We start from the raw sequence: 27,388 nt of genomic DNA on the forward strand, positions 1-27,388 counted from the left end.
TGTAACTCATTTCTATATGTAAGAAATTACTGGGGAAAGATGTTTTTGTGGGAATTCAAGACATTTGAGGACTGAGATGATATGCCACAGACGACGCAGTAAATTACACACTGGAGGTGTGTTTGTATCACAAGTCACGTTAATGAAGATGAATGCCATTTCAAGCTCACCCCAGCAGAATTCCCTCATGTGACGGGGAAAAGTCTAATCCTACCTCATAAAACTCTGGATACCCTGTACCGTATTACTAAGCTCGCTTGTGACTTTCACAGGCACTAAGGATGTATGTAGATTGGATCGAGTTCAAAACAGGGCAACCAGATTGGTTAACGGACTTAAAGGCTTATTGGAAGGATCAAGAGACAAAGGCATGCCCTCAGCAGGGCAGCTGGGGGAGAGGAGTCCAAGACTGGTGGGCAAACGCCCCTCTCCTAGATGCCCTCCCTAGAACAGTGCTTAGGAATACACCCACATTCAGACCTACTCAGTACAGGCAAGACAAAGAGCTGGGTTCAAGATGTGGCAAACACGTAAGCATGGCTAAAGGCATCCGCAGAGGGACCCTCCTCCCCCAGCACCCAACACTCCTGTGTCTGTATCTGGCATCTGGATAAATTGAGTGAGCATGTGGTCAGTCCTTCCTGGCATGCTGGAAGATGCCCGGCCACGCCACGGGCTGACGCTCTGCACCTCCACCTCCATCCAGGGGCTACAGATCAAAGCACACGGATCTGGATACAGCTGGACCCGGCTGGCGGCTAGGCTGATCTCAGCTCATCTAAATATTAGCTGTGCGTCTTGGGGCAAGTCACTCTTCCTGTGGTTTCTTTTTAAGTAGGATTAGCAGCAAGTAGAGGGCTGGTGTGAGGAGTTCATGAGTCGCACACACGTGGAAGGGGCGGAGCATGGGGCGGAGCAGTGCACGCCACACGGGGTTGCCGTGGCTGGCTTGCCGGGTTTGCAGGCATGGCTTCTTCAGCAAAGCTGTCCCTGAGAAGTCCTGAGCAAAGTCATCTTTTCTAAAAGACGTCACATTAAGCATTGCCTAGCTGGCCACGACTTGGTCCAGCTGCTCGGTCAACCCCGAACCGCTTCTAAGCCGAGTAATGGGAAAATAACCACAGCTATGTAATAGGGTTAGTGTGTGAACAAAGGCAACGCACAGTAGTTCCCGCAGAACGCCCCAAGTTTGTCTTCTCTCCACGCCCCTCTTTTTTCCCCCGCCTGAGGTTTTAAAGGAATAGGCTCTTTTACCTCAGGCCATCCACAGTATAAACCACGTTCCAGGTTTCCTGTTTTCAGTTTTTAGTCACTAGTCACATGTTGCACATGGACTTACAATGCAGCCCTTGATCATGAAGGATCTGTTGGTAGGGCTGACAAATTCCGTGCAATGCCAAGTGTCATTGTCCAGAGCACATGGTGGCACAGGGCACACACTGGACAGCGGCAGCCATAGTGACCCTGCCCGGTCGCTCTTACTGCCCTGCCTCAGTTCCACACACACTTGTCCACCTCAACTCTGCCTCCCTGGCTAGAAAACCTGAGATCTGCAGCACAGGTTACCCAGCAGAAAATCCCGACTAATAATCTTAAACAAACAAACAAAAACCCCAGAAACTCAAGTAAGAACAGAATGTGGCCCTATAATAAAAATTAGCTAAGTTACCTTCTTGGGAGTATTTAAATTTATGTAATATTTATTAAATCTATGGAATGAAACTTATAATGCTTTTATACGTGCAGCCAAAGACAGGAATTTGCTGTTTTGTTTTTTTTTTCTCTCCTGTTACTTTTCCGTGGTTTGGGTATTCTTGGTGAGTGTCTCATGGCAGTGTGTGACTTAGTGATTGCTTTTTTGCTGACCTAAGGCTTAGTGGCCAGAAAATATAACCGAAGTATAAAGGAGCTATAAAGTGACTCCTAGGAGGTAGTGGACTCACTGGCAACACTGAACTCGCTAGGAGCCATGGCAGGACATTTGTACAAACAGTGAGTGTTTGTACAAATGTCCCCTGAAGGCCCAGCGTTAAACTCCCTCAGCAGGTCGGTGCTCTCCTCCAGGGAGGAGCAGACTAGGTAGCAATGTTGATCAAGGTCAGGACGGGATACAGAAGAGACAAAGTAAGAGTCTGCACCACATCAGGGCAGAGGTAAGTTTTTAATTAATTCTTATTCCCCGTGGCTCAGTGAGGGGGGTAAAGGATCCTTCGGGGGAGATTCAGTCAGACGCTTGAGACTTTACAATGTTCAGAACAGCACTCTCAACTTTAGCTGTGACCACAAGCCTCCGTGGATGGCTTAGGGAGACAAGGTGGAGTGAGCCACACGAACCTGGGAAAGGTGACAGCCTCAGGGGAAGGAGACGAGAGGCGCCACATGCTTCCCAGGGGAACGGGGCATATGCCAGGTAGAAAGCAAGGCCTTGAAAATTGGTTTCCTATTACTTATCCCTTTATACTTAAAATAGAAAATTAATGTAACTTTTTAACAGAATCTCAGAATATAAAACCAAAACTGTAAGAAAAATCCTTTTGTAACCAATGTATTTTTTCACCAATGCTTTTTTAACCAACATAATTTAATGAAAGTAATATTTTCAATTACACATCATGTGTATGCACAGCTACTGTCATTTGCACAGAGTTTGATGAGCAGTCCATTTTAAGGCTTATAAGATGAGAAATTATATGGGCTTCTGTGTTCAACTAAAAAAATCAAGTTTTCTTTCAGATGACAAGTTAAAAATTACCACAAAAAATTAAATATGTCTCTATAGTCACAACTATAACTTTAAAACATACAGAATTCAAACTAAAACAACACTGGGTTTTATTTTCACTCTATATTTTATTTTATTATTATTATTATTATTATTATTATTATTTTGGTTTTTCGAGACAGGGTTTCTCTGTGCAGTTTTGTGCCTTTCCTGGAACTCACTTGGTAGACCAGGCTGGCCTCGAACTCACAGAGATCCACCTGCCTCTGCCTTCTGAGTGCTGGGACTAAAGGCGTGCGCCACCACCGCCCGGCTCATTCTATATTTTATACAAAAACAAGCAACTGTACTATAAATGGCTATTAGCAATAGGAAAGTGAGAAACACGTTTCTTAAAATGAAAATGCCCAGAGCCCACAATTACATAACATGAGCCACACTTTTGTTTTGGTCTGCATAAAAACATTACCTGGAAGACCAGTGCCTTGGTCACTTCAGTGTCTAATGCCAACAGGATTTGGTACCAGAAGGTTTTAATACAGAGGATTATATGTATCACTGTACGGTGCGATTAAAGGACTTGTATTTTAGAATGAAATGAATTTTTGTTCGATGTGCTCACTTAGTAATCTACTTAAATGTGTTTTTTTTTTCACTGTAAGCCTCAATGTCAAAGATGGCTACTTGGTGTGCCTTTGATGGCCGTTACCGGGACACTTCAAGCCGAACACACAACTTAAAAAACACGTAGTCATTATTGTACCATGACCAGGACTGCTTATGTTCCTAATTTACTTGTTATTCCAAGCTCACCTAAATGAAAATAAAATTGTGAAGCAGAATAAAATTCTGTGCTCATCATTAAAAAAAAAAAAAAAAATCAGTCTACAAAGTAGGAAATTCCCCAGAACTATTCCTGTAAGGGAGAGGATGTAGGTGACCTTGTCCTGGAGACAGGATAAAAGCAGTTTGATGAAATAACATCACATGTATGGTATCAATTTTGGGTAACAAGAGATGCTAGAGATTTATAATAAAATCAGTTCCACTTCCCCAAACAGCTAAGCCACAAATTTGATACATGAAAAGGCAAATTAGTAAATGTGGGTGAAGTTCACCGAGAAGAGGCCAAGATTTTTAACAGGTGCTTTCCCACAAGATTACACGTAATGACCTTCCTCACCCACAGAAGCAAATGTTGACATGAGTACCTAGCTTGGGAAGTGGCCTCGTAGACCCTTACTAGCTTCTAACTTCCACAATGAAAACAAGGAGAATGTACACATCTGTCACCAGCATCTGGACAGGGCAGTTTCATCATTTCACTTTGGGATCTGTTTATATGTGAAATATGGAAAGAAAATAAACCTCGGCATACCCATGACATTGTGCTGTAATTAGAAGCAAAAAATTGGGTAAATTTTTTAACTGTCATACTGCTACTTAGAACTGTTAAGCTCTAGCTATGGGCTATTTTCTCTAAGTAGCTTAAGATAACATGTAAAAAAGAAAATTTTATTACTTAAAAATACTTTCCCAGCCAGGTGATGGTGATGCACACATTTGATACCAGCACTTGGGAGACGGAGCCAGGTAGATCTCTGTGAGTCTGAGTTAAGCATGGTCTACAAAGCAAGTTCCAGGACAGCCAGGGCTACATAGAGAAACTCTGCCTCAAAAAACCAAAACCCAAAAACAAACAAACAAACAAACAAACAAAACCAAACCCAAACCAAACCCCACCAAAAACAAAACAACAAAAAGAACCAACCAACAAAAAAGCCTTTCAAGATAGGGTTTCTCTGTGTATCTTTGGTGCCTGTCCTGGATCTCGCTCTGTAGACCAGGCTGGCCTCGAACTCACAGAGATCCGCTTGGCTCTGCCTCCCGAGTGCTGAGATTAAAGGTGTGTGCCACCACTGCCACCCAGCTAATGAATATTAAGTAGCCCTGTAAAAGGTGATAGTTCAAGGTGGCCGTTAAACAGTCTCCAAGGTCTACAAAATAGGACCTCAAAACAGGTCTGTCCCTGGACCCGGAGAGTTGGCTCAGTGGTAAAGATCACACATTGCTCTTCCAGAGGACTTGAGTTCAAATCCCAGCATCTACTCAGGCGGTTCACTACTGCCTGCAACTCCAGTTCTGGGAGGGGGTACTCTGCAGGTACCCACATCCACGTGCACAGAACCACACACACACACACACACACACACACACACACACACACACACACATCTATATATACATATAATTAAAAATAATAAAATTTAAAATGAAAATAGTATTCATTAATAAAATAGGTTTGTTCCAATTTGGTTGAAAGGTTCCATGACATGAATATCTACTGTTGGTGATAATGTAAGAAATGCTACAGACTGAAAACTCAAGAAGTTTCTTAAGTTCTCTTAATTCTATTTAACATGAACTTAGTAACAATCTTTACTTACTATTGTAAGAACTGCACACGTGCAGCAGGCTGTCTTCCAATCAGGCCACACACTACATGTGAGATCTCTTCTCTCTACCCGAACTTGAGCTAGAAGCAAGCTGGCTCCCAGGACTTCCCACACCTAATAGCAGAGCTCTGCGTGTGCTTCTGATGCGCGGCTGAGTTCTCTCCAGTGGAAGGCAAGCTAGTCTACGGCAACCTCGACTTGACACGGCACTCCATGTCAGAAATGCTGGCCGATTTCAATGCTGCCATCCATGTGTGCCAAATCCGGAAAATGCTCATGAAGACTCACTGCATGAGGTTTTCTGTTTTTCATACGTCAGGCTTACCAGTCAGAGAAAACTACAAGTAAATTAAAAAGTTGGAAATCCCTACTTGTAAGCAGGGGATCCAACTCAGCCACAGAGCACTTGCCTACCATGCATCACACACAACACAAACAAAACCACTCCACTTCCCAGAATACCCTCGGGGTTTCCTCACAGTCTCCTAAGGGGCATGCTTAGACATGTGCTGATATAATGTCTCAGAACCTGTGTCCATCAATAGTATTAATCACTTTAAGCTTTTCGTAGAACAAGTATAATTTTGGTGAGTATTAAGTGCAGAACTTTAGGTGTGGTCTACTGGTGACCAATTATTTCTAGAGAAAGCTCCAGAAAGGCTTCATTTAAAACCAGAGATTTCCACAAAACCCTGAAATAAGAGAACCAATGGTCCAATCAATTTAAAAAAAAAAATATGACCTATCGCTAAGCCTCCCAAATTCATCACTAGCATTTTCTTGCTTGGTCTTAAAGCTGGACTCCGATCCCTGACTCTCAGATGCCTTTGGTCCCCAACTCTCTTTTATTTTATTTATTCAGTCCACAGGACCGACGTTTCTGCTATTGTCTTCAAGTTCTTCTGTCAGGGGGAAGAACTCAATGATAGAGTGTTTGCTTTGCATACATTAGGCCTTGGTTTTGATTGCCAGTATTGCAGAAAAAAAAAAAAAAAAAAAAAAAAAAAAAAAAAAAAAAAAAAAAAAAAAAAGGCCTGTGAAATAATTGATGCTTCTGCTCTGAAGGGAAACTGCCCTGCCCTTTGGGTGTTCTTTATACTGCTAAAGAAGGAAACTGAGCTTCCACTTGGGGAGAAGAGGGAAGACACAGAGTATGTTTAAATTATTAGCTGTCTGGAGAGCTGAAAGTCCCCAATAATCTCCCCTAAGCTGACAGCACACCCAGAGTGGAAAGCCATGTTGGAGAAAGATTTCCCGAAGGGTACATGGCTGTGCTTTTTGTACCTCACTCAGTGACCTGGCAACCTCCTTATCTTGCCTATAACTTCAAGGACTAGATCGGGATAGGTATTGATTATAATGGGGACCACTGAAAGACCTCAAAAGAAATGCTGAAAACTGGTTTGGGAGAACAGCTTTAGGTGGGAGGGGGGCATTACTGATTAATTCCACGGAACCTCCTGCCAGCAACAGGTAAACTGTCAGCGAAGAGCCAGTGGCAGCCTCCTAATCACCAGTGCGACTCATGACACATAGGAATCAACAAGGAGGCTTTCTGTGGCCCACCGTCAGCAATGATCATTGCCAACGTAGTTCTGTGAATGCCAAGTGTGGGGCAGCTGCTTTCTTCCCAGTGGGTCCAGGGCAAAGGTGGTGTGTTAAAGGAATCTTCCTATTCTGACCCTCTGACTCCCATCCCACAGGATTCACTTCACCCAAGGAAATCGGACCCAAGTTTGGAGAACCGTGTAGACCACTGAGCAAAATGCGTATTTATGTAAATCCCCGGGACTCTCTCTCTCAAGAACACTGGCTTTTTAAAGAGTCAGGTCAAATCCCCTGGAGATCAAGTGAGTCCAGCTACGTTTTCTTTTACTCCCCCAGAGTCCCTGCTGTGGAACTGGCTAGCAGGCAGCATGCTAAGACTGTCATTTGTAAAAAGCAGTCCGCTCAGCTATAATTAGTAATTTGATGTCACACTGGAATTGGAGCGCAGCTGTGAAAAGATCGACCACCAGGGAGATTCGCATTTCTCTGTCTCATTTAGAGGGGGTGAAACTGCTGGAGTCATGAATGGAAGATGCCCTTCCACTAAAAAGAAAAGAATTAGGGAATAAAACAAGTCACAGCAGCTGTCAGAATCTGACAATTTTTTTTAAAAAGGACTGTTCCCATTTAAAAAAAAAATCTAGACATCTGTATATGCATGTTCTGATACTTGTTGCCATAAAAGTAATTCCATTATTGTTAGAATGCAGGGACTTTATCTCCTCCAGTTCTAGCTCCATTATTATGCTAATGCAAATCACACTAATTATGTGTCAAGATGAAATCCAAGAGATGGGACTTGTCTGCACCTATATCACTAAACATTGAAAATGACGGTTTCAAAACTTGTCATCAACAAGCTAAAAGTATGGGAAATTAAATAATGACTCCAGAGAAGGAAGGCTGGAGCAGGGGAAGAGTTGAGATCACTAATTAAGCTGTGCCGGCGGAGAGTGTGGACAGGGCGGGCGCTCTGCATCCAGCAGGCGTTCTGAACAGGACAGTGGCACACAGCAACTACAGCCCCAGTTACTAGCTTTCCTTTCTAAGAGGCTAAAATATAGGGGGGGAAAAAGCATTTTCAGCCTTCCCCAAGTATTTCAAACCACAGGTACCAGTGATGATCCTGAAGGTGTTTAAAGTTTTATTCAGTAGCCCCCCAAATGCTATGCTTTTACAGAAGAGTTAAAACTATTCACTGATCATGGAAGGAGGGAAAACCAACAGCTGCGGGTGGGGTGGGGAAGGAAAGCAGTTAAAAAATATCCTAAAAGCCCAATGCGTTGGAGTAAAACTATAGCAATACATTCCATTAACTGACTGTAGCTGGGCATTTCTGGATGATCAGTAAACTCCCATTAACTGGATGTAGCTGGGCATTTCTGGATGATCAGTAAACTCCCATTAACTGGATGTAGCTGGGTATTTCTGGATGATCAGTAAACTCCCATTAACTGACTGTAGCTGGGCATTTCTGGATGATCAGTAAACTCCCATTAACTGGATGTAGCTGGGTATTTCTGGATGATCATTAAACTCCGATAGCAGACCTATCCTACCTCTCTGCAGCCACACTCTGCAGCGTGACTGTCAATTCTGACGGCCTCTGCATCCCATACATGCACGCTACTTCTCCCCCTTCTCAGTCAGAATCTGAACCGTACATGGAGGGATGAAGTAGCCCTAGAAAGCGTCTGACCTCTGTGAGAAGAGCTGTCAGACCCCTCACACAGTGCCACGCCCTGGGTTCTTCCTCCGGCCACCGCCCTGTTGGCAGGGCAGGAGTCACAGGACCAGGGACTGTCCGTGTACCACATCAAACACTCGAAATCACGCATGACAAATGCTCAGACTCCTTAGGTGGAGAAGATATAAATGGGTTGTTTGGCTAAAATAGTCCGAAGCCAGATCGTTGACTTGATTACTTTAAAAAAAAGTTAAGACCCTGGGCGAACTGTTTTTGGAACATAGTTAGCCTTCATGCCATGGTTTGGTTATGCAGTTTATTTTCTCCTTCATTTTCATGACTTCTGGGATTAAATTTTTATGTCCTTTAAGAAAGGGTCAGAAGACAGAATGACACCAGACACTGAGAAGGCAGTTATACACGGTAGTCAGACACCCGAACTCCGGGGCTAGGGTCCCTGGGGCTCAACCTCTGACTCCATCACGCCCGAACTGTATGGCCTTAGATAAGGTTCTGAATCGAAATAATCATTGCACTGTCTTAATGTCAAGATAATATGGCTAGATGCGTGTTCAACCTGAGATAGTCTCCTGCATGCCAATACATTGATACTAGTATAGAAAAAAAAAATCCCCGGGGGAAGAGAAGGTCTCTGCCTGTGCCGACAACCAGAAGCCTAGGTTTGGGGCTAGTTGAGAGGGGACAGACAGACAGCTGCAGACCCTGAGGACTAGGCTACCCTCTAACCCCTTTTGGGAGGTGGGGCTGGGGAGAGGGGGGCCTGAAGCGGGCTGGCCCTGTAAGCGGGGGTGGGGGAGGAAGATCATGACCCAGCCCACAGCTGTGTGACAGTGCTCAGGGACCGCAGCTTCTGGGTCTCAGCTCTGCATGTTATAGTTGGGCTCTGATCTTACACCACAAGTCCTGTGGGATCCCAGAATCCACCTCCACGAGCAATGTTGAAAGGAACACTGGCCCTTTACCCACGGCAGAGGTAAAAGACCATTCTAGCTGGGGGTTAAGGAAGATGATTTTGTGTTTAACCACATTCTGTATTTGGGTTTCTCCTTACAGTAAAGGGGCTGAAGAGCTTTGGGGTGAAGGGCAGGAGAACTGTGGCTATTGCTGGTTTCTGGAAAGCATCTGGTCTTAGAGCACATCAGAGACCAGGGGCAGATGTTCTACGTATCTAAGGAAGTGCCACAGTTAAAGTCTCAGAGGCTAGTGACTTTCCCTTGTATTCACCTGTTTGAAGATGGGCTCCAGTAACCAGCGGCTACAAACATCTGTTGTGGCTTTGGTTATTGCTGGAGCAGCCCTTGTAGACTGAGCCTGAATGTACCAATCCCAGTGTTGCCGGACTGGAACTCCAGGGACTTGGCAACCAAAAGGCATGTGTGTGTGTGTGTGTGTGTGTGTGTGTGTGTGTGTGTGTGTGTGTAACCCAGAAACTGCCATGGAGTACAGATGATACCTTGTCCATGTGTTCTTGCCTGGGCCACTCTGTGGCTAGGATGCAGGAATGTATGTGTGGCCCTTTAAATAATTACGCATTTTCTCTCGATAATGTTCCAAGTCTCTACAATGTTCAGGCTCTGAAAGCGTCTCATGTACTGAAAGCTAGATACTTGCTGTGCTTGACATAAATGCTCGCTCAGCAACCTGTAAATCAGGTCACTGTTGCTTAGCACCTTCAAGGTAGCATGGACGAAGTGTGAAAATACACACTCACTCGTGCACAGCAAAATCATCAAGGACAGCCACCATTTCCTCCCTCCACACTCCTTTACCACTGCGATACGGCTTCTGCTCCTACCCACCTTCTCTTGGGGCATCCTCTGCAGCTTGGCACAATGCCTGCTTACCACAGATGCCCAATAGGTATTTGAGTGAACGGTCCAGACTCTTGCTCATCTGGCTGTGGTTGACTGTGGTAGGACTCTCTTCCCTGGTGACTGACATACGTCTTTTCTACCCAACACTTTCCTTGGGTGGCTCCATGCACTCCTGTTGTGCTGACCATCTTCCTTCACCATGTGACCCCTGCTGAGCCTCATGTGCCTGTGGTTCTGATGCTACACTTGCACTTCAAAATCTTTGCCTGCTGTTTCCGATTTCGGGGAGTGCAATGATCCTCTGGCCGAATCTGAAGTGGGGTGAGTTTACAGCCTCCCTCTAGACACTCCCTGTCCTCATCACCTCCCACATTACATCCAAATCAACAAATTCGCTCTGTTTTTCTTGTCAAATCTCTGTGGTGTGGCTAGCCACCACCAGCCAAGCCCAGGCCTCACCTTGGGGTGACTGCACTGGTCTCCCAACTGGCCCAGGTTCCCCCGCAGCTCGCTCTCTTGCTGCAGCCGACCCACTAAGCGCCCACCCACCCTGCTCTCTCCCTCTCAATCCTTCCTTCATCTTTCACTTTTCTCTAAATCACCTCCTCCAGGAAGCCTTTTCTTGTCTGGTCCCTTCCAGCCTGAGTAAGGCTCCTCGGCTACATATTCAAGCATTTGAGGGCTCCTGGCAGCTGTGAGGTTCGTCACATGAGAATACCATTTCCTACCGAAGAGCAGTATCTCTACAGGATGTGGCTGAGGGACCCATTATTTCAGTGCCTGAAGCTGGGACAGTAACCATGAAAACACACACACACACACACACAAATACATTCACACAAAACCACACACACACACAACCCCCAATCTCTCTCTCCTCCCTCACACACACACATGTACACATGCACATACTTCTGAACGAACACAGCAGAGTAGATGTGTGCAAATTCATAAAATTCAAATTGAAACAAAATAATATTCTAAAAGAACTTAATAAAAAATTTTGAATTCTTGAGTTTAACTTTAAATGGGGTAGTAAAGAAAAGACCTTCTGAGGCTGGTGTGTGGAAATATGCTAGAGTCCAGGTGAGCCTTTCCCCTGTCTATCAATCTGACCAATGCGTCAGTCTGAGCTAGTTTAAAGCTACAGGCAGGAAGGCGGTTTCCAAATTATTATTTTTTTTAATGTATTTTAATTGAAAAGAAATCAGACATGAAACCATTTTTTTTAATCTCACCTAGAATGGCAGGTTTTTTTTTTTTTAATCAGCCCAAATCTTATTCCCAGTCTTTCATTAAATCAATATCTCAAATGTCTGATCATTCTCCTGTTCTTCTGTCACAACCCAACAGGTGTGAATGACCTCTCTGTTCACTAGTGCGCCGACCTGTTACCGTTGTTCAAGTCTTTCCAACATGTAATCACTTAATCCTAGTTTTCCATGTCTCTTCCAAGTAATTCACTTTTAACAAAATTGGATCCAGCTCTTCCTGTCTCCATCTACCAATCTGAACTAATTACAGTCTTCAAACTGACTTAAACCGTGGATCTCTCAGGAAGACTTCTGCAAAGAATTCCAACTATAAACTTAGTTGTTCATGAAGAATTGTTTCCTGTTAACATCTAATGTATTTTATAAAGCATAAATACATACACATGCTCAGTTTATAGTTGTCACTTGGAATTTTCACTAACATCTAACAAATTTCTCTTTCTGCTTTATCAATCCTACCTCAGCCCATATTATTTACCAATACTGAAATATTATATTTTTAACTTTTAAAACTGAAAGGCCTCTTTATAATGTCCCCTACAGACTAACCCTTCAAGTCTGTAATTTTGCAAGAAAGCAAATGAGAGTCAAGTATTACTTGATTTACAAAATCAATCAAGACATACAAAGATGGTAGTTTTTTTCATCCTTCATTTAAAAAGCAAAACCAACTCCGATCTCATCTTGCCTCTGTGTACTCGAAAAGGAATTTGAAGCTCACCCAAGTCAATATGTAATGGTTGAGAAAATGAACAGAGGCAAAGAAAAGAGTCACATGTGACTAACTGGGTAAAGAGGCCTTGGGACCCTGGTTCCTCAACCCCTAGGATCACATTCTGAGTTGGGAGGTTCCATCTCAGCTAAGTTTACGGTACAGGCGGCTCTCTGTGCACAGCAGGTTGCCTGTGACCCATGCCTGGCAAGTGCCACACAACCGGTAACTACAGCATCATCCGGCCACCGAGCAAGGAGATGGAGGCATGCATCCCCAGGCTGCAGGGGCTGCTGCCTGTGCTGGCGGCAGCCGCAGCAGGGGAATGGGAAGAACCACAGTGGCTAAGAGAAGAAAGAGCAGAAGCATTGTACCAGCCAGCCACGCTCCCTGGACAGCCATGGTGCCATGCTCCCTGGACAGTCATGGTGCCATGCTCCCTGGACAGTCATGGTGCTTACCTTTTCTTTGTCACTAGCTTCTCTGGCCACCGTAGAGCCCTGAAACACAAAGAAATGGTCAGAATGGACTTGTATGAAACGGACACAGTATGCAAGTGGTCCTGGGCAGAGCAGAGACCTGTTCTAGTTTTCTAGGTTCTAGGTTCCCCTGGTCCCAACAGCAGCCATCACCTGGTCTGTGGCTCCTCCTGCAAGTGGTTCTTGTCTCCCGTCCACTCTCCTCCAACCCCATTCCTGTCATTTCTGTCAGACTTATCTCTGGTTCTTTACCCACCTGCTCGGAAATCAGAAAACCTGGCATCACTTGAGCAATAACTTGCTAAGCACTGATCAAAGCTGCATCAGGTGCTGGAAACGGCTGGTTTCCCTATTTTCAAAAGGGAGGAGGGCCATCAGCTGGCTGGGCCCCTTTCCTGTATCGTGGCCTCCAGATGTGGACCATCCTTGCCTCTGACAGCCTTCTTGGTCACGCGTCCCTCTCCCCAGGGTTAGTTACTAAGGGACAGTTCCACTGTGCCCGGCACATCCTCCGTGAGCACCTTCTCACTCCCTTTCCTTTGGAGATCCCTTCAAAGCCACAGGCTTCCCCACACCTCTTTTGTTCTAGGCCCTATGCTGAGCACAAGGGTACAAGGTGGAGGAAAACACAGCCCTTGATCTCCGCTGCACCAGTTTTCAAAAGCCGGCTGTCCAAACTGTGTTAGCCAAAATGTCTGATGGGAGATGGGAAGTCCCCTCTGAGGTCCACAGGAGGCTTTTGGGGGCAGTCATTGTTCAAGCAGGGAAACTTTCCTCTGGGAGTTAAGGCTTTAATTCAAAGGAAAAGCCGAGGAACACATAGACAAGTCGACTCTTACTTTAGCTTCCTGAATACGTGAATTCAGCAATCATGACTTAATTCTCTGTGTCTCACTCATGACAGAGTCTGTGTTTACTGACAAGGGGCTGGAGAAGAATCACAGAGTTACGAATTTCTTTTCCCCCAGCACTAGACGCCTGAACTGCTACGGTTGAGTCCTGGATCATTAAAGTGGCCATTCATGAAGCGAAGCCATATTTGACTGGAGCAAAGGAACTGGTTAGCTTCAGGAAAAAAAAGAAAGCCTCCCCATCACCACCTGTCCAGTGATGCGTGCTCACTCAACTCCGCAGACGCAGGAACTGGCAGAAGGGGACCCCCGTGCCAATCCTCCACTCCCCGGTACTTGGCATGCTCACCACTGGTGGGCATCAAGCCTGTGGTGAATGGACTAGGGAAAACACTCGAAGTTTCTTGGGGACAAGTCAGAGGAGCACCAGGCAGAGGGGCCATTCCAGGAGCACAGGTGTGCTCAGACCTATGCCCAGCACTTGCCACTGACTGGGTCCTGTTTGTACCAGTGATGGTTATTCTTTTTTTTTTTTTTAAGGTTTATTTATATGTATGTATGACTGCTCTATCTGCATGCATGACTTTATGCCAGAAAAGGGCATCAGACCCCACTTTAGAGGGTTGTGAGCCACCATGTAGTTGCCGAGAATTGAACTCAGGACCTCTGGAAGAGCAGCCAGTGCTCTTAACTGCTGAGCCATCTCTTCAGCCCCCTGATAGTTATTCTTAATCGTCAATTTGTTACAATCTAGACTCACCTGGGAAAGGAGTCTTAATGAGGGACTGTTTAGATTAAGTTGGCCTGTGGGGATGTCTGGAGGGAGATTATCTTGATTATGTTAAGGCAGGAAGCCCTTCCTACCATGGGTGGCCCTATTCCCTAGGCAGCACCCCTCCGTGGCTTTTATATCAGCTCCTGCCTCCAGGATCCTAACCTGTTCGAGTCCCTGTCCTGACTTCCTTCAATGATGGACCATGATCTGGAAGTGTAAGCCAGATAGACCCTTTCCTCCCCAACTTGCTTTCTGGTCATGGTGTTTTGTCGCAGGAGTAGAAACTCTGAGGCAGTAGTTAGGGCCTTGAATGGGAATCATGAAATGACACCAGGGTTATGGTTTCCATGCACTCGAGGGCTCTGGCAAGAAAAGTGTTTCTGTTTTATAAGAAAAAGAGAGAGATGACATTGTGAAATGCTAAGGCACATTATAAGCACAGTATCCAATCTATAAGGGTAATTTACACCTGGGCATGCTTACTTGAGGGTGGGGCTATCTTAGCATTTCAAGGGGATAAACATTAAGTAGGACCAAAGGCTTGCCCTTCAGGAACTCATACACTAGCAGAACAGATGAGACCCCCAGTTCCTATATGCTGCGCCTTATGCTGGGTAAGGCTGTGCATGCACAGTGCATCCTCCAAGTGCAGATGAAGCTATCCCTGCTGCAATAAACCAGGAAACTTTGGAGGCTCAAAGGTTCAGCAACTTGCACACAGTGGCCAACGTCAATGAGGCTTCTGAGGCCACACTGGCTTTCTGAAGTGAGCCGGTCAGAGCACCACCTAGAGCCCTGAAATTCTCAGTCGAGTGTGTGCACTGGCGCTCCGTTCCTTCAGGAAGAGGCAGGTGTCAAAGGAGAGACCTGGGTGTGGAGGGGATTCCCTAGAGGCAGTTCCAGGGCTTGAGTTGAGAGCGGGATGCAAGCCAGAGATGCAAGCCAGGGCAAGGCCGTGTCGGGAAGTTCAGTCTGCCTGGAATTCAGAGGGTGGATGCAGAGACTCCTTCCTTTCTTTTTACTTACACTAGCATTCTCAAAGTGTGGCTCGCATCCTGGGGTGCTCTCGGGGGCCTGCAAGGTCAAAACTGGTGCTTGCTTGTTTTGCCTTGTGAGACAGGACCTCATCTGTATTTAAAGGCTTTGAACTTTGATCTCACTGCCTTGGCGTTCTGACTGCTGAGGCTACAGGTGTGACACCACATCTGGCAGAATTGTTTTTATAACGGGGACACTGATCGCCTCTTCACTCTTGCTATTCACAAGGACACTGCAAACACAGTAGGGAGCTTTGTCCTAACAAGCAGTTAGGACATCTGTCATGGAGATAACCTCAGATCCTTAGCATCCTTTAGGAAAGTTCTTGATGACGCAACAAAGGACCTTGATCCTGGAGCACACTCCTTTCAGCACTGACAGGGCGGCAGGCAGACAGCATGTCTGTTAAGCAATGAATGCTGCTCACAGCCAATTCTCCTGACAGGTGCAGTCAGGAACCCGCTACCTTCTTTTCCAGAAAACAACATCTTTATTTGAAAACTACAAATGAGCTGTGTTTATCCTGATCTGAGAAACTGAAAAACACTTGCTCGATAATGAATGAAGCTGCAAGGCTCTGGATGAGCTGTGTCCCCTCATTTCTCAACATGACTGACAGGATTTGAGGTCAGTGATAAAATGCCATCAAATGAAAACCAGACTTTCGAAACACTATCTGTCCTGTTTCCGTACAAGAAAGGCTTTCAATGTGACTGGTGGAGATGGTCACATGACTTTTGATACTGTATAATTCAATATGCCGACACTGGGACACCATGTTAATTAAGAAACAAATATGTTGGAGCTGGAGAGATGGCTCAGCAGTTAAGAGCAGCCGCTGCTCTTCCAGTGGACCCGGGTTCAATTCCCAGCACCCACGGGGCAGCTCACAACTGTCTGTAACTCTAGCTCCAGGGGATCTGACACCTTCACACCAATGCACATTGAATAAATAGATAGATAGGGCCGCACACACCTTTAATCCCAGCACTCGGGAGGCAGAGCCAGGTGGATCTCTGTGAGTTCGAGGCTAGCCTGGGCTACCAAGTGAGCTCCAGGAAAGGCACAAAGCTACACAGAGAAACCCTGTCTCGAAAAACCAAAAAATAAATAAATAAATAGACAGATAGATAGATAAATAAATAGAAACAAATAGGTCTCCAGTGAGACATGTCTGACTACAAAATCACACACTTGGAACAGTGCATGCAATTGACAACAGATTTTAATGAACAGGGTACAAATTCCTCAGTAACTAAGACTGGAGAAATTACTAACTGTGAAGTTTTGGTGTATTATCAAAGAATGTCTAGTTATCCCTAAAACTCCTGAGCTCTCTTTTCCAACTACGTATTTGTGTGAGCTCAGATTTCCCCCACCTACCCAACCAAATAATAGCACAACACATTGAGAGCATGATCAGATATGTCATTCCAATGGTGTCATATTAATTCAGACATTACAGACATCTGAAATAAGGGGGCGGGAGGGAAGGATAAATGTGAATGGAATGCACCATATATACACATGAAACTCAAAGAATAAATTTAGTTAAAAAAATAATAAAATGTGCCAGGCAGTGGTGGTGTGTGCCTTTAATCCTAGCATTCCAGAGACAGAGGCAGGTGGATCTCTGAGCTGGAGGCCAGCCTAGTTTACAGAGTGACTTCCAGGACAGCCAGGGCTACACAGAGAAAACCTGTCTTGAAACCCATCCCCCAAAAAGAATTAAAAAAAAGTAAAATCATGATGTTTGTCTCACTAATATCTTACTTAGCTATTTTCATAAAAATTCATTAGTACATAATATTTTTCATTATTTAAAGTAGCTATTAATAAATATTAACATCAATTTCAATATTTAATAATTTTATAAGTTTAATATTCTCATACATTTCTTTTAAGCAAGGATTTTATTTATGTGTAAGGGTATATGGAGGGGCCTGCAGAAACCAGAAGAGGGTGTTAGCTTCCCCTGGAGGTGAGGTACAGATGGTAATGAGTTGCCTGAGGCTGGGAACTAACCAGGTCCTCTGGAAGAGCAGTAAGTACTCTTAACCACAGAGCCCTCTCGCCAGCCCCTGCATCCGTTTCTAATACTGTAGATATCCACAGATATGACTCTACGTGGTAACCCTTTTTAGGGTCCTCTGTTGTGCATGTGAATGAGTTCTGAGACTAAAAAGAAAATCCTGATAACCAATACCACAGATCAAGAAAGAAAACTTTCTTCAGGGGTCAGAGGGTAGATATTTTTGGCTCCGTGGTCCCTCAAGTTTCTGTGGCTACTGCTCAGCTTGTTCACTATACTACAAATGCAGATAACACCCACTACCCACATGACGACACAGCAATAAAACTTTACTCATGAAAACGCAAAGCCCTCTTGGTTTTGACGTGCAACCATGTCATAGTTGGCTGAGTCTGAACTTCTGAAAGTCAGATCACATCACTGCACTCAGAATTTGCCGGTGGTCCATCTCACTCCAAGTCTTTGAAATGTCTAGTCTATGAGATTTTACTGTCTCCTTTGTATTCCCTCATTTTACACGGTGACTCCAATGGTACCCTCTCAGGTGCACCTTTCCGCACACCCTGCTTAGAAATGTGTGACTGGCTAGGCCTGGTGGAACAGGTCTGTGATCTCAGGCAGGTCGAGCCGAGCCGGGAATTACAATTCAAGGTCTGTTTTGGCTACAGAGTGAGTTTAATGCTAGCGTGGGCAACTGAGTGAGACCTGGCTCAAAATAGGAAGAAAAAAGGCTGAGGCGGTAGCTCAGCAATAAGCTACTTGTTTACTGTGAACAAAATAGTGTGGTCTTCCTTCCCCTGTTCATTTCTACCCACAGCACTTACCATTTTTCTAAAATAACAACAATAGCAATAATGATAATGATATGTATATATGTATATATAACATATAAAATCCTTACTTAAAGATTTGTTCTGCTGTTTTTCTATTTAATTATTTACTGTCGTGTGTGTGTGTGTGTGTGTGTGTGTGTGTGTGTGTGTGTGTTGCACGTGCAGGTAGAGGTCAGAGGCCAACTTCTGGGAACCAGTTCTTCCTACCGTGGATTCTGAGAAGCAAACTCAGGTCATGAGACTTGCGGGCCAGTGCTTTTACCTGCTGGGCTGACTCTCTTGCTGGCCCTGGTCTGTTCCACTCATCAACTCTTCCCAGCACTTAGACCACTACAGGGCATGTGGCTGACGTGTGTGTAGTAGCAAGGGCTGCTTCATCCCATGGCACTGGCAGCTGCCTGCTCAATACGAGCTCTAGGAGCATCCGAATCATTTCATTCACATGATTAATTATACCATACGCAATGTGGATGGGTAAGCGCAAGTCACTGACTGGAAATGATCAAAGTCAACCTCACCTTTAAGTCGTATTTCCTATATACAGATAAACGGTGGCTGAACACATTCCTTGTAACAATCACGTATATTTCCACTCCGTCAACATTAAGCCGGTACATTCCCAAGAACTGCGGAAGAAGGGTGACCCCGTGGCATTCCACTATGTACTATACAGGAGAGAGAGAAAGAATGGAGAGAGCCGTCAAAACATGGCGGATCACTGTGAAACATACCCTTATGTAGAGTAGAAATTTCCAACTCTTGAGGCTTTATTTTCAGAAAACAATCACCGTGTGCTGTTCACCCTTAGATCCGTGTCTCCATATATAAACATGAGAACATTCAATCTTAAAAAATACTTTTTTGATTCTTTGTGAATTTCACATCATGCCCCCCCATCTTATTCATCCCTTCCCCATCCCTCCATAGCCACCCTCTGCCCTTGCAACCTCCCCCACAAAAGAAAATCAAAAAATAAAAAAATAAATGAAAAAAAAATCTTGCCTTGGAAGTTGTGGTAGAACATTCAATCTTACCACTAAAGAGATTTTTTTTTTCAGTAGCCCAACTAGTCCATAACGTCAAAATTGGATACAGAAGCACAAGCAAGAAAGGAAATTCCTTTTAACTGAAGGGACATTCTACCTAGGTCCTCTTTCTTTTTCCCTAGAAGTCCTGCGGATGACCTCACCCCTTGATCTTGAAGGTGGTGGAGTGGAGGGTGAAGAAGAGGCTGCTGAAAGTCTGGGGCTAGAAGCCTAGGTATTCTGTTTTTCATCTAGACTTCAATGAGCATGAAGGGGCCCGAGCTACAAAACAAGCTGGAGTTCTTGAGCCGGGTGCTGGCCGCCATCAAGTCTCAGGGTTGCCAAAACACAACATGACTCAGGTCATATGCCAACGAGCCACAAGAGGGCGCTACTTCCTCTTGGAAGCAGTTCTTGATAAACTATGGGTACCACCACAGGGGCCTTTGCAATGGGGGGAAGACTCTAAATGAGCCTTTCAAGGTCTGTGACGTAGAGATGAAACCTTCAGGGTAGCATCAACCCCACAATTCCAAGGTTGTGAGTGCCCCACCCATTGTACCTATGCCAGGGGCCTGGAAGGATGCTCACCAACAGTTAAGGGTTGTATTCTGGATTATTTTGGTATGTGTGTGTGTTGTGTACACGTATGCACCTGCTTGTATGTCGGTACAGGGAGACCACACAGGGCTTCCAGTGTCACTGTCTTGAGACAGGGTTTCTTACTGACTGTCCAGAGACGCATCCTCTTGACTAAGCTTTCTGGCCAGGGAGCTCTCAAGATCTGCCTGTCTCTGTTGCCCTCAGGAATGTGGTTACAAGAACACGCAGTCTTCCTTGGCTTTGTACATGGGCAAGGGGGTTTCAAACCTAGATCTTCACATTAGCCAAACAAGGACCCACGGAGCCATCTCCCCACCCTCATTTTGAGTTTTTGAAACTTTAACAAAAATACTTTTTTTTTTTTTGGTTTTTCGAGACAGGGTTTCTCTGTATAGCTTTGCCCCTTTCCTGGAACTCACTCTGTAGCCCAGTCTGGCCTCGAACTCACAGAGATCCACTTGACTCTGCCTCCCAAGTGCTGGGATTAAAGGTGTGCGCCACCACCACCCGGCTACAAAAATATTCTAATTGGACCTTTTAGTGGTAAACATTAATAATAATCAAGTCTGGGGATATTTAACTAGCTAAAGGATAAAAAGTTCTCGGATCTTCTCATTAGAACTGAACGTCTGTCTGGGTATGCTATGCAGAATTCTGACAATTTTCAAAGACGCTTCTGACCCCTCCCCCCTTTCCTTACAGACAACAACTGAGCTGAATACTTGAACTCAGGCTAATTTTTTCCTACAGTTTCATCTCTGCTTGTTACTTGAAATCAGATGAGTGGAGCTTAATTTGAAGCCAATAAATTGACTTGAGGTCTGCTAATGCACAACAGGTGGTTAATAGTTCTTGGTTGCAAAGGAAATTTCCCACAGTGACTGAAGGGATTCAAGTGTGGTGTCTGCCAGTGGTGGACGGTGGATGACTGGGTCTTAACACAGTCTGGGGGCATCTGTACTGTGAAAGTGAGGTAGGAAGGGAACAGACTTGTGAGCCAGGAGGATGAGGCATAGACCCTTGGGTAGCCATTTATACGATGTGCGATTTAGGGTAAGTTAACTAAACCACTTTATTTTTTAGTTTCATTTTCCAGAAAACTGAGTACCCAAATGCCCACCTAGAATGAAGTTGTGAGGATGGCCAAGTGAAGGCATGTCAAAAGACCCCACGCCACAGTCTGTACTGAACCCCATCCTTTCTCAAGTATGGTAGCTGTCACTCAAAACCTTAGTAAGAAACTGCAATATCACATCTATCTGCCTCGTGTTCCAAACTCCTCACAGCCACGTTCTAGGGTCTCTTCTGGGGGTCACTATGGCAGGTATTATTCTGCACACACAGAAGGTTATTAGAGGCCCTCAAGGTACGGACATTGGCTCATCAACCCCTCTACTCACATTCTTCTCCTTAAAAAGGCTGTGTCCGGGATGGGGCTGTAGCTCAGTGGTAGGGCGCTTACCACACATGCGTAAGGACAAAGGTTCAATTCCCAGTGCTACAGAAAACAAGGATTGCCAAGATGGAACTCTCTGCAGAGCCACAGAAAGCCTGGCTCACAGGGGAGGCACTAGCCATCGCCACTCTGCCTCGTGCTGAAGAAACTGTTACACACAGGAAATCAACAAGCTCTTGTTTTCACAAGTGTGCCCACGGGTTACACACTACAACTTCCCTCTCTCTGAGACTAGATAGCATGACAAAAAAACAAAAAAACAAAAAAACAAACAAACAAACAACCAACCCTGATGCATTCTGTCAACAAGTTTCATGTTATTTTTTCTCAAAGGTTCAGTTCCCCCATGGGGCTCTTTGATGAAAACTTGGAAAAACACAGGTGAAATGAACTTCAGACTTCTGAGTGTATAAACATGCCAAGCCACACACGTCACATCAGAGCTCATCTTTCCCATGCCGCTGCCGCCCAAGTGCATTTGACACTAAGAGTCTAGGAAGAACTTATGGATCAGGGATTTTGCAGGCGAGAAAATTCTACCCATTGGCTGGAGTTCTGAACGGTGACCTGGGAAAGTGTTCCAGGTGTTGAGTGCTGGTGTGGAAGCAAGGGCATTTTAGACCCTTCACCTGCAGACCCAGGAACTCTGCACATAAACTCTCTTTTTAAGTTTTTATTTATGGATTTATTTTATTTTATGCATATGAGGGTCTTGCCTGGTGCTCCCAGGGGTCAGAAGAGGGTGCTGGATCCCCTGGAACTAGAGTTAATAATGGTTGTGGGCCACACTGTGGGTGACGAGAATAGAATGTAGGTCCTCCAAGAACAAGTGCTTTTAACTGCTGAGACATCTTTCCATCCTTCTGCTCACCAGCTCTTAACACCAGTCTACAAAGCCTCTTTGCAGAAACGTGTAGAGCACAAAACATGTTTACTCGGCATCTGTTACATGCCAAGCACTGTGTGTGTCAGTACAACATGTAATAGAGAGATCTGGACTCGATCCTTACACACGTCAGCCTATAAAAGATGCCACTGGAAGGGAATGACCTCTGTCTGCTTCCTGTTGTCACTCTTCAGGTCATCTCCGGCTGGTCCCACTCCTGCTTCAGACTACAGTGCCTGCCGGGGTGAGGGTAAGGCTCCTTCCACACCTCCCTCCATTTATCCCAGGGTCTCCCTGGAGTTCTCAGGTACCACTGTCTCCCCTCAGTTCAGGATTCCATGGTACGTGGTAGTAACTAGACACTGTTTAAATGTACTACAGATTCCTTCAGGAAACTGAACGAAGACCCAAGCATTCCCTCTGCCACAGGTACCAACTGACGAAAACTGGGGACCCCTGTGTGTGCCCTCACTAGGCATTCAGTGTCCCGAGGGACTGATTAACTGTCCATTATTTTTGTTAGAGTGAAAAGACCTACGTTTTGGAGAAGCAAACTGAAGTATTTAGAGAGAAACACTATGTATGTGACATTTACTTCCAATTAGTTCCACAAAACCTCAAAATGACGTAACCGTGGTAAAATGGGTATGTTACACATTTGCTTCATGTTTGAAAAATTTTATAAACAGAAAGTAAAACCAGGGGTCTGAGGAGATGGCTTACTGGGTGAAAGCCCTTGCTGTTCCCGAATGAAGAGCGGAACTGGAATCCCTGTAAGAACGGGGTGCTCCAGCCCACGAGTCTGCAAGGAGAGGCAGAGGTAGGAGAAGCCTTGGAGGTATAAGGCCCAGATAGCCTTGTACAGGCTGCGAAGACACCACAGAGATCCTGCCTCCAGCGTGGAGGAAGGCACGGATGAGAGGCTGTCCTCGGACCTCCACAAGTGCTCTGTGGTTACGCATATCTACAGTCACACGTGTGGGCATGCTTAAGTTCGTTCTCTCTCTCTCTCTCTCTCTCTCTGGAAGTGAACTGAACCCCAGCCTGTATTTGACTCATATCCTTCTTCACCTCTGACCTCTTGACCAACTTCCTGACAGTCTGCATTTGTTTTATGGCTTTCCTTGTCTTCCATTCATTCCGAACTTCCTTCCCTGCTAAAGTTTGCCCTCTACCTCTTGAGGGCATGTGCTCTCACTAAGACCATCGATGCCTCGTGGGCCGGTAAATGTGACAGATGCTTCTTAGTCCTTCCCATGGAGCATGTGACTTTCAAGGTCTCTGCTGCCTGATTTCAACTTGGCTTTGTAGATACCTATCTGGTTTCTCTCTCTTGGTTCTCTCCTTTTTTTTAACTTGTTGGCCAATTCTTCCTCCACCATGTGCCTTGTACATGTGGGGTTTGTGCGGAGCTTTGACCCAAATCACCCTTCCCATCTTCTCATTCTGCACTGTAGGTACCTCATCTCCCTGACTTCACTCTCTGCATCCTAACAGGTTCCCAGCTTACCATTTTCAGTCAACAATCATCTTCCGAGTTTTACTCACATAGGATTCAACTCAGTCAGTGTAGCATCTTTGCGCAACGTAGGCTCCATGAAGGGACCACTGTCTCTCTTGTGTTCACTATCAAATCCCCAACACTTGTCCTTAGCATGTAAAGAGCACTTATAAATAAATAAATACATTGAGCAAACTCAGAAAACACCACAAGAAGCTGGAGAGGTAGCTCAGTGGTTAAGAGTGTTTGCTGCTCTTCCAGAGGACGCAAGTTTGATTCCCAGCACCCACATACCATTTCATAATTATCTGTAATTGCAGTTTCAGGGGCTCGGACACCCTCTTTTGGCTCTGTGGGTACCATGCATGCACAGGGTGCAAAGACAGACATGCAGACGAAATATCCATACGCTTATAAACAAAGAAAGAAAAGAAGGGGGTTGGGGATTTAGCTCAGTGGTAGAGCACTTGCCTAGCAAGCACAAGGCCCTGGGTTTGGTCCTCAGCTCTGGGGCAGGGGGGGGGGAGAGAAAGAAAAGAAGGAAGGCAAGAAGGAAGGAAGGAAGGAAGGAAGGAAGGAAGGAAGGAAGGAAGGAAGGAAGGAAGGAAGGAAGGAAGGAAGGAAGGAAGGAAGGAACCGACCCGAGGTACATCTTACAAAGACTCTACAGTGTAGACCTCCCACCGCTTTGTTCACAATCATATGAGGACTCTCAGATCTCAGAAGTCTGGATGATCCGGAGTTTGAAAGCAAAAAGAAAAGTACAATTTGATTTACAATGGGGGGAAGGGCCCAGGAGTTCTCATGATGTCATCATAAATGAAGTACATCACACACACAAGGAAAAGGCAGGTATGTGTCTGTTGTGGAATATTTTTAACAATGTAAAGGTGTGCTGCATTTGTTTATGTTGTGAAATGTTACTGTAATGATGTAAAGGTGTGCTGCATTTGTTTAATGATGTGAAGACGAGTTGCTGTGCCTGCCTACGGTACCTGATTGGTCTAGTAAGAAGCTAAACATCCAACAGCTAGGCAGTAGAGGGGTAGTGGGGGCCGGCGGGAAAGAGAATAAGTAGGAGGGAAATAAATCTAGGCTCCAGAGGGAGGAGGGGAGAATGAGGGAGAAAGAGAAGGAGACTCGGGGGGACCGGCCAGGCAGGCAGCTGTCAGCCAGACGCGGAAGTCGTGAAAGTAGGACACAAAATGACGGAAAGGTAAAAAGGCCGGAGGAGAAACTTAGATGAAGAGAGAAACAGGTTAATTTACGTCATAAGAGCTAGTGGGGCAATCCTAAACTAAGGCGGAGCATTCATAATTAATAATGAGTCTCTGGGTCATCATCTAGGGGCTGGCCGTCCGAGAAAGCCTGCCACGTGTGTCAGCCATAAAAAGATAAAAGGGTCCCGGTCTCACCTCCTCTTGCTGTGACAGGAGCAACTTAAGGGAGGAAGAGTTGAGTCGGCTCACAATTCCAGGTCACCAGGTTACAGTCCATCACTGCAGGGAGGTCAGTGCAGCAGGGGCCGGAAGTGACCACTGCAGCAGGGGCCAGAAGTGACCACTGCAGCAGGGGCCGGAAGTGACCACTGCAGCAGGGGCCGGAAGTGACCGCTCACATCACACCCAGGTTACAGTCCATCACTGCAGGGGGGTCAGTGCAGCAGGGGCCGGAAGTGACCACTGCAGCAGGGACAGGAAGTGACCGCTCACATCACACCCAGGTTACAGTCCATCACTGCAGGGAGGTCAGTGCAGCAGGGGCCAGAAGCGACTACGCACATCACACCCAGACTAAAGCAGAGAGCACTGGGTGTATGCACGCACGCACGCACACCAGCCCTCAGCTCACTTTCTCCACAATTCAGGATCCCTTGCCCAGGGAATGGTGTTACCCACACTGGGTGATTCTTCCCACGATGAGGTACTTCATTGAGACTGCCTTCCGGGTGATCCCAGACTGTGCCAAGCTGACAACGGAAACTCACCACCACTGAGGTATCACAAATCAACTGTCTAAGAATATGAAAAGGGCTATCACATGGTTAACCTGGGGGTGGCTCTGGTAAGGGCTACAGTTCACTTGCTACAGGGCTATATTGTTGCTGAGGAAAACCTCCCAGCATCCTCTCCTTCTGTGCATACTAGGTATCACAGGAAGGATACAAGAGCCAGGAAAGGCAGCTGAGTCACAACCTCACAGATACAAATGTGTCACCAAGTGAGTCAGTAATAATATTTGATGACTTATACAGAATTCACACTGGACAGTCTCCCAACTTCCCCAAGTATCTATGAACTTACAAAGATGGCAAATGGTGACCTTTCAAGCCGCAGGACGACAGGGGAGATCCACAGGTGCCTCCTTCCCCTCTCCATCCCTGCTGTTTTCACACTGACTAGGAAAGGAAACTTTGGTCCTCCACGGGAACCAGGGAGAAACCTGGTGCTTTTGAGCTGCCCTGTGCAAGCTGGGTGTGGTGATACACATGTTTAATCTCAGGACCAAGGAGGCTGAGGTGAGCAGATTCAAAGTCAGTTTGGGCTACACAGTGAGACCACGCCTCACAAAAAAACAATGCTCTCTGCTCAAGAATGTGAATGTAAGGAAAGAGGGTCTCAGATAACTGAGAAACAAAATGCAGAGGATGAGAAGACTTAGGAGGGCAGGAATAAGGGAGGAAATTCAAGGAGGGAGGACCTCCAAAAGAACCAGGGGGGTTCCCCTAAAATGCTCTCAGTGAAACTGTTATGCACAGACATAGTATTTTATCATGTGTGTGCCATGTGCGCCCGAGCACATGCCTGTGTGTGCCCGTTATGGGAGTATGCATGCCAGGGCTTGTATGTGGAGATCAACCCTGGGGGCTAGACCCCACCTCCCACCTTGAGACAGGATCTCTTGTTCACCACTGGGCACCAGGCTAGCTGGCCCTGGAGCTCCTGAGGGCTCTCCCATCCATCTCGCCAGGATTACAGACAGAGAAGCACTTTCCCGTCTGGTTTTCATGGGCTCCAAGGATCCCAGCTCGGGTCCACAAGCTTTCATAGCAAGCACTTTGCCAATGAGACATTTTCCTAGTTTAGGAATGGTTACATTTTAAACACGATTCGGGAGATCCTGTTTCAAGGAATCTCTGTAAAATCATTTCCAAAAATGAATCATGCTGCATATGTGTGTAAGGTAAGGCAATGTTTTACAGACATAAAATATTTGTAATTTACTGCTACATTCTCCTACTTTTAAGTCACAACTCTGAGAGCTTCCCTTTTAAGATCATAAAGATCACAGGTGAATTAGGAAAATAATTTGTTCAAATACTTCAAGAACAAGAAGCAAGTGTACCAGGGTACCACAACATTATGATTTTTCTTTAATATTTATTGTCTGGTGCCATTAAAAAAAAAAAGAGCCCAAACATCTTTAGCATCCAATCATTTCTTACCACTGCTGACAGGTACAAGGCAATCTGAGGAACCTTTGCTTTCTCCCTTCTCCATGCTTAATTTCCAGACTACAAGAATAGAACAGTAATCAGGCATGTAGTGGTGCATACCTGTAATTTCAACCCTGGGGAGGTGGAACCATGGTGACCTTGAGTTTGAGGTTAGCATGGGCTATATTCTGAGATCTGCCTTAGGGAAAAAAAAATAGGAACAGTAGCTGTTTACTCCT

The 27,388-nt window shown here is 45.5% G+C and overlaps 1 protein-coding gene across 2 annotated transcripts in view; it reads right to left on the reverse strand.

Moving 5' to 3' along the window:
- Pip4k2a (phosphatidylinositol-5-phosphate 4-kinase type 2 alpha) overlaps window positions 1–27,388 on the reverse strand; it is a 177,023-nt gene that overhangs the window by 13,768 nt on the left and 135,867 nt on the right. For both annotated transcript variants that reach the window (XM_028870457.2, XM_028870456.2), the window contains 2 exons: window positions 18,761–18,907; window positions 12,696–12,734 (listed from right to left, as the gene is read on the reverse strand). In XM_028870457.2, the coding sequence (XP_028726290.1) occupies window positions 12,696–12,734; window positions 18,761–18,907 (186 nt within the window). The remainder of the gene's footprint in view (window positions 1–12,695; window positions 12,735–18,760; window positions 18,908–27,388) is intronic.

Source organism: Peromyscus leucopus, chromosome 5 (genome assembly GCF_004664715.2).
Source record: "Peromyscus leucopus breed LL Stock chromosome 5, UCI_PerLeu_2.1, whole genome shotgun sequence".
Lineage (NCBI taxonomy): Eukaryota > Metazoa > Chordata > Mammalia > Rodentia > Cricetidae > Peromyscus > Peromyscus leucopus.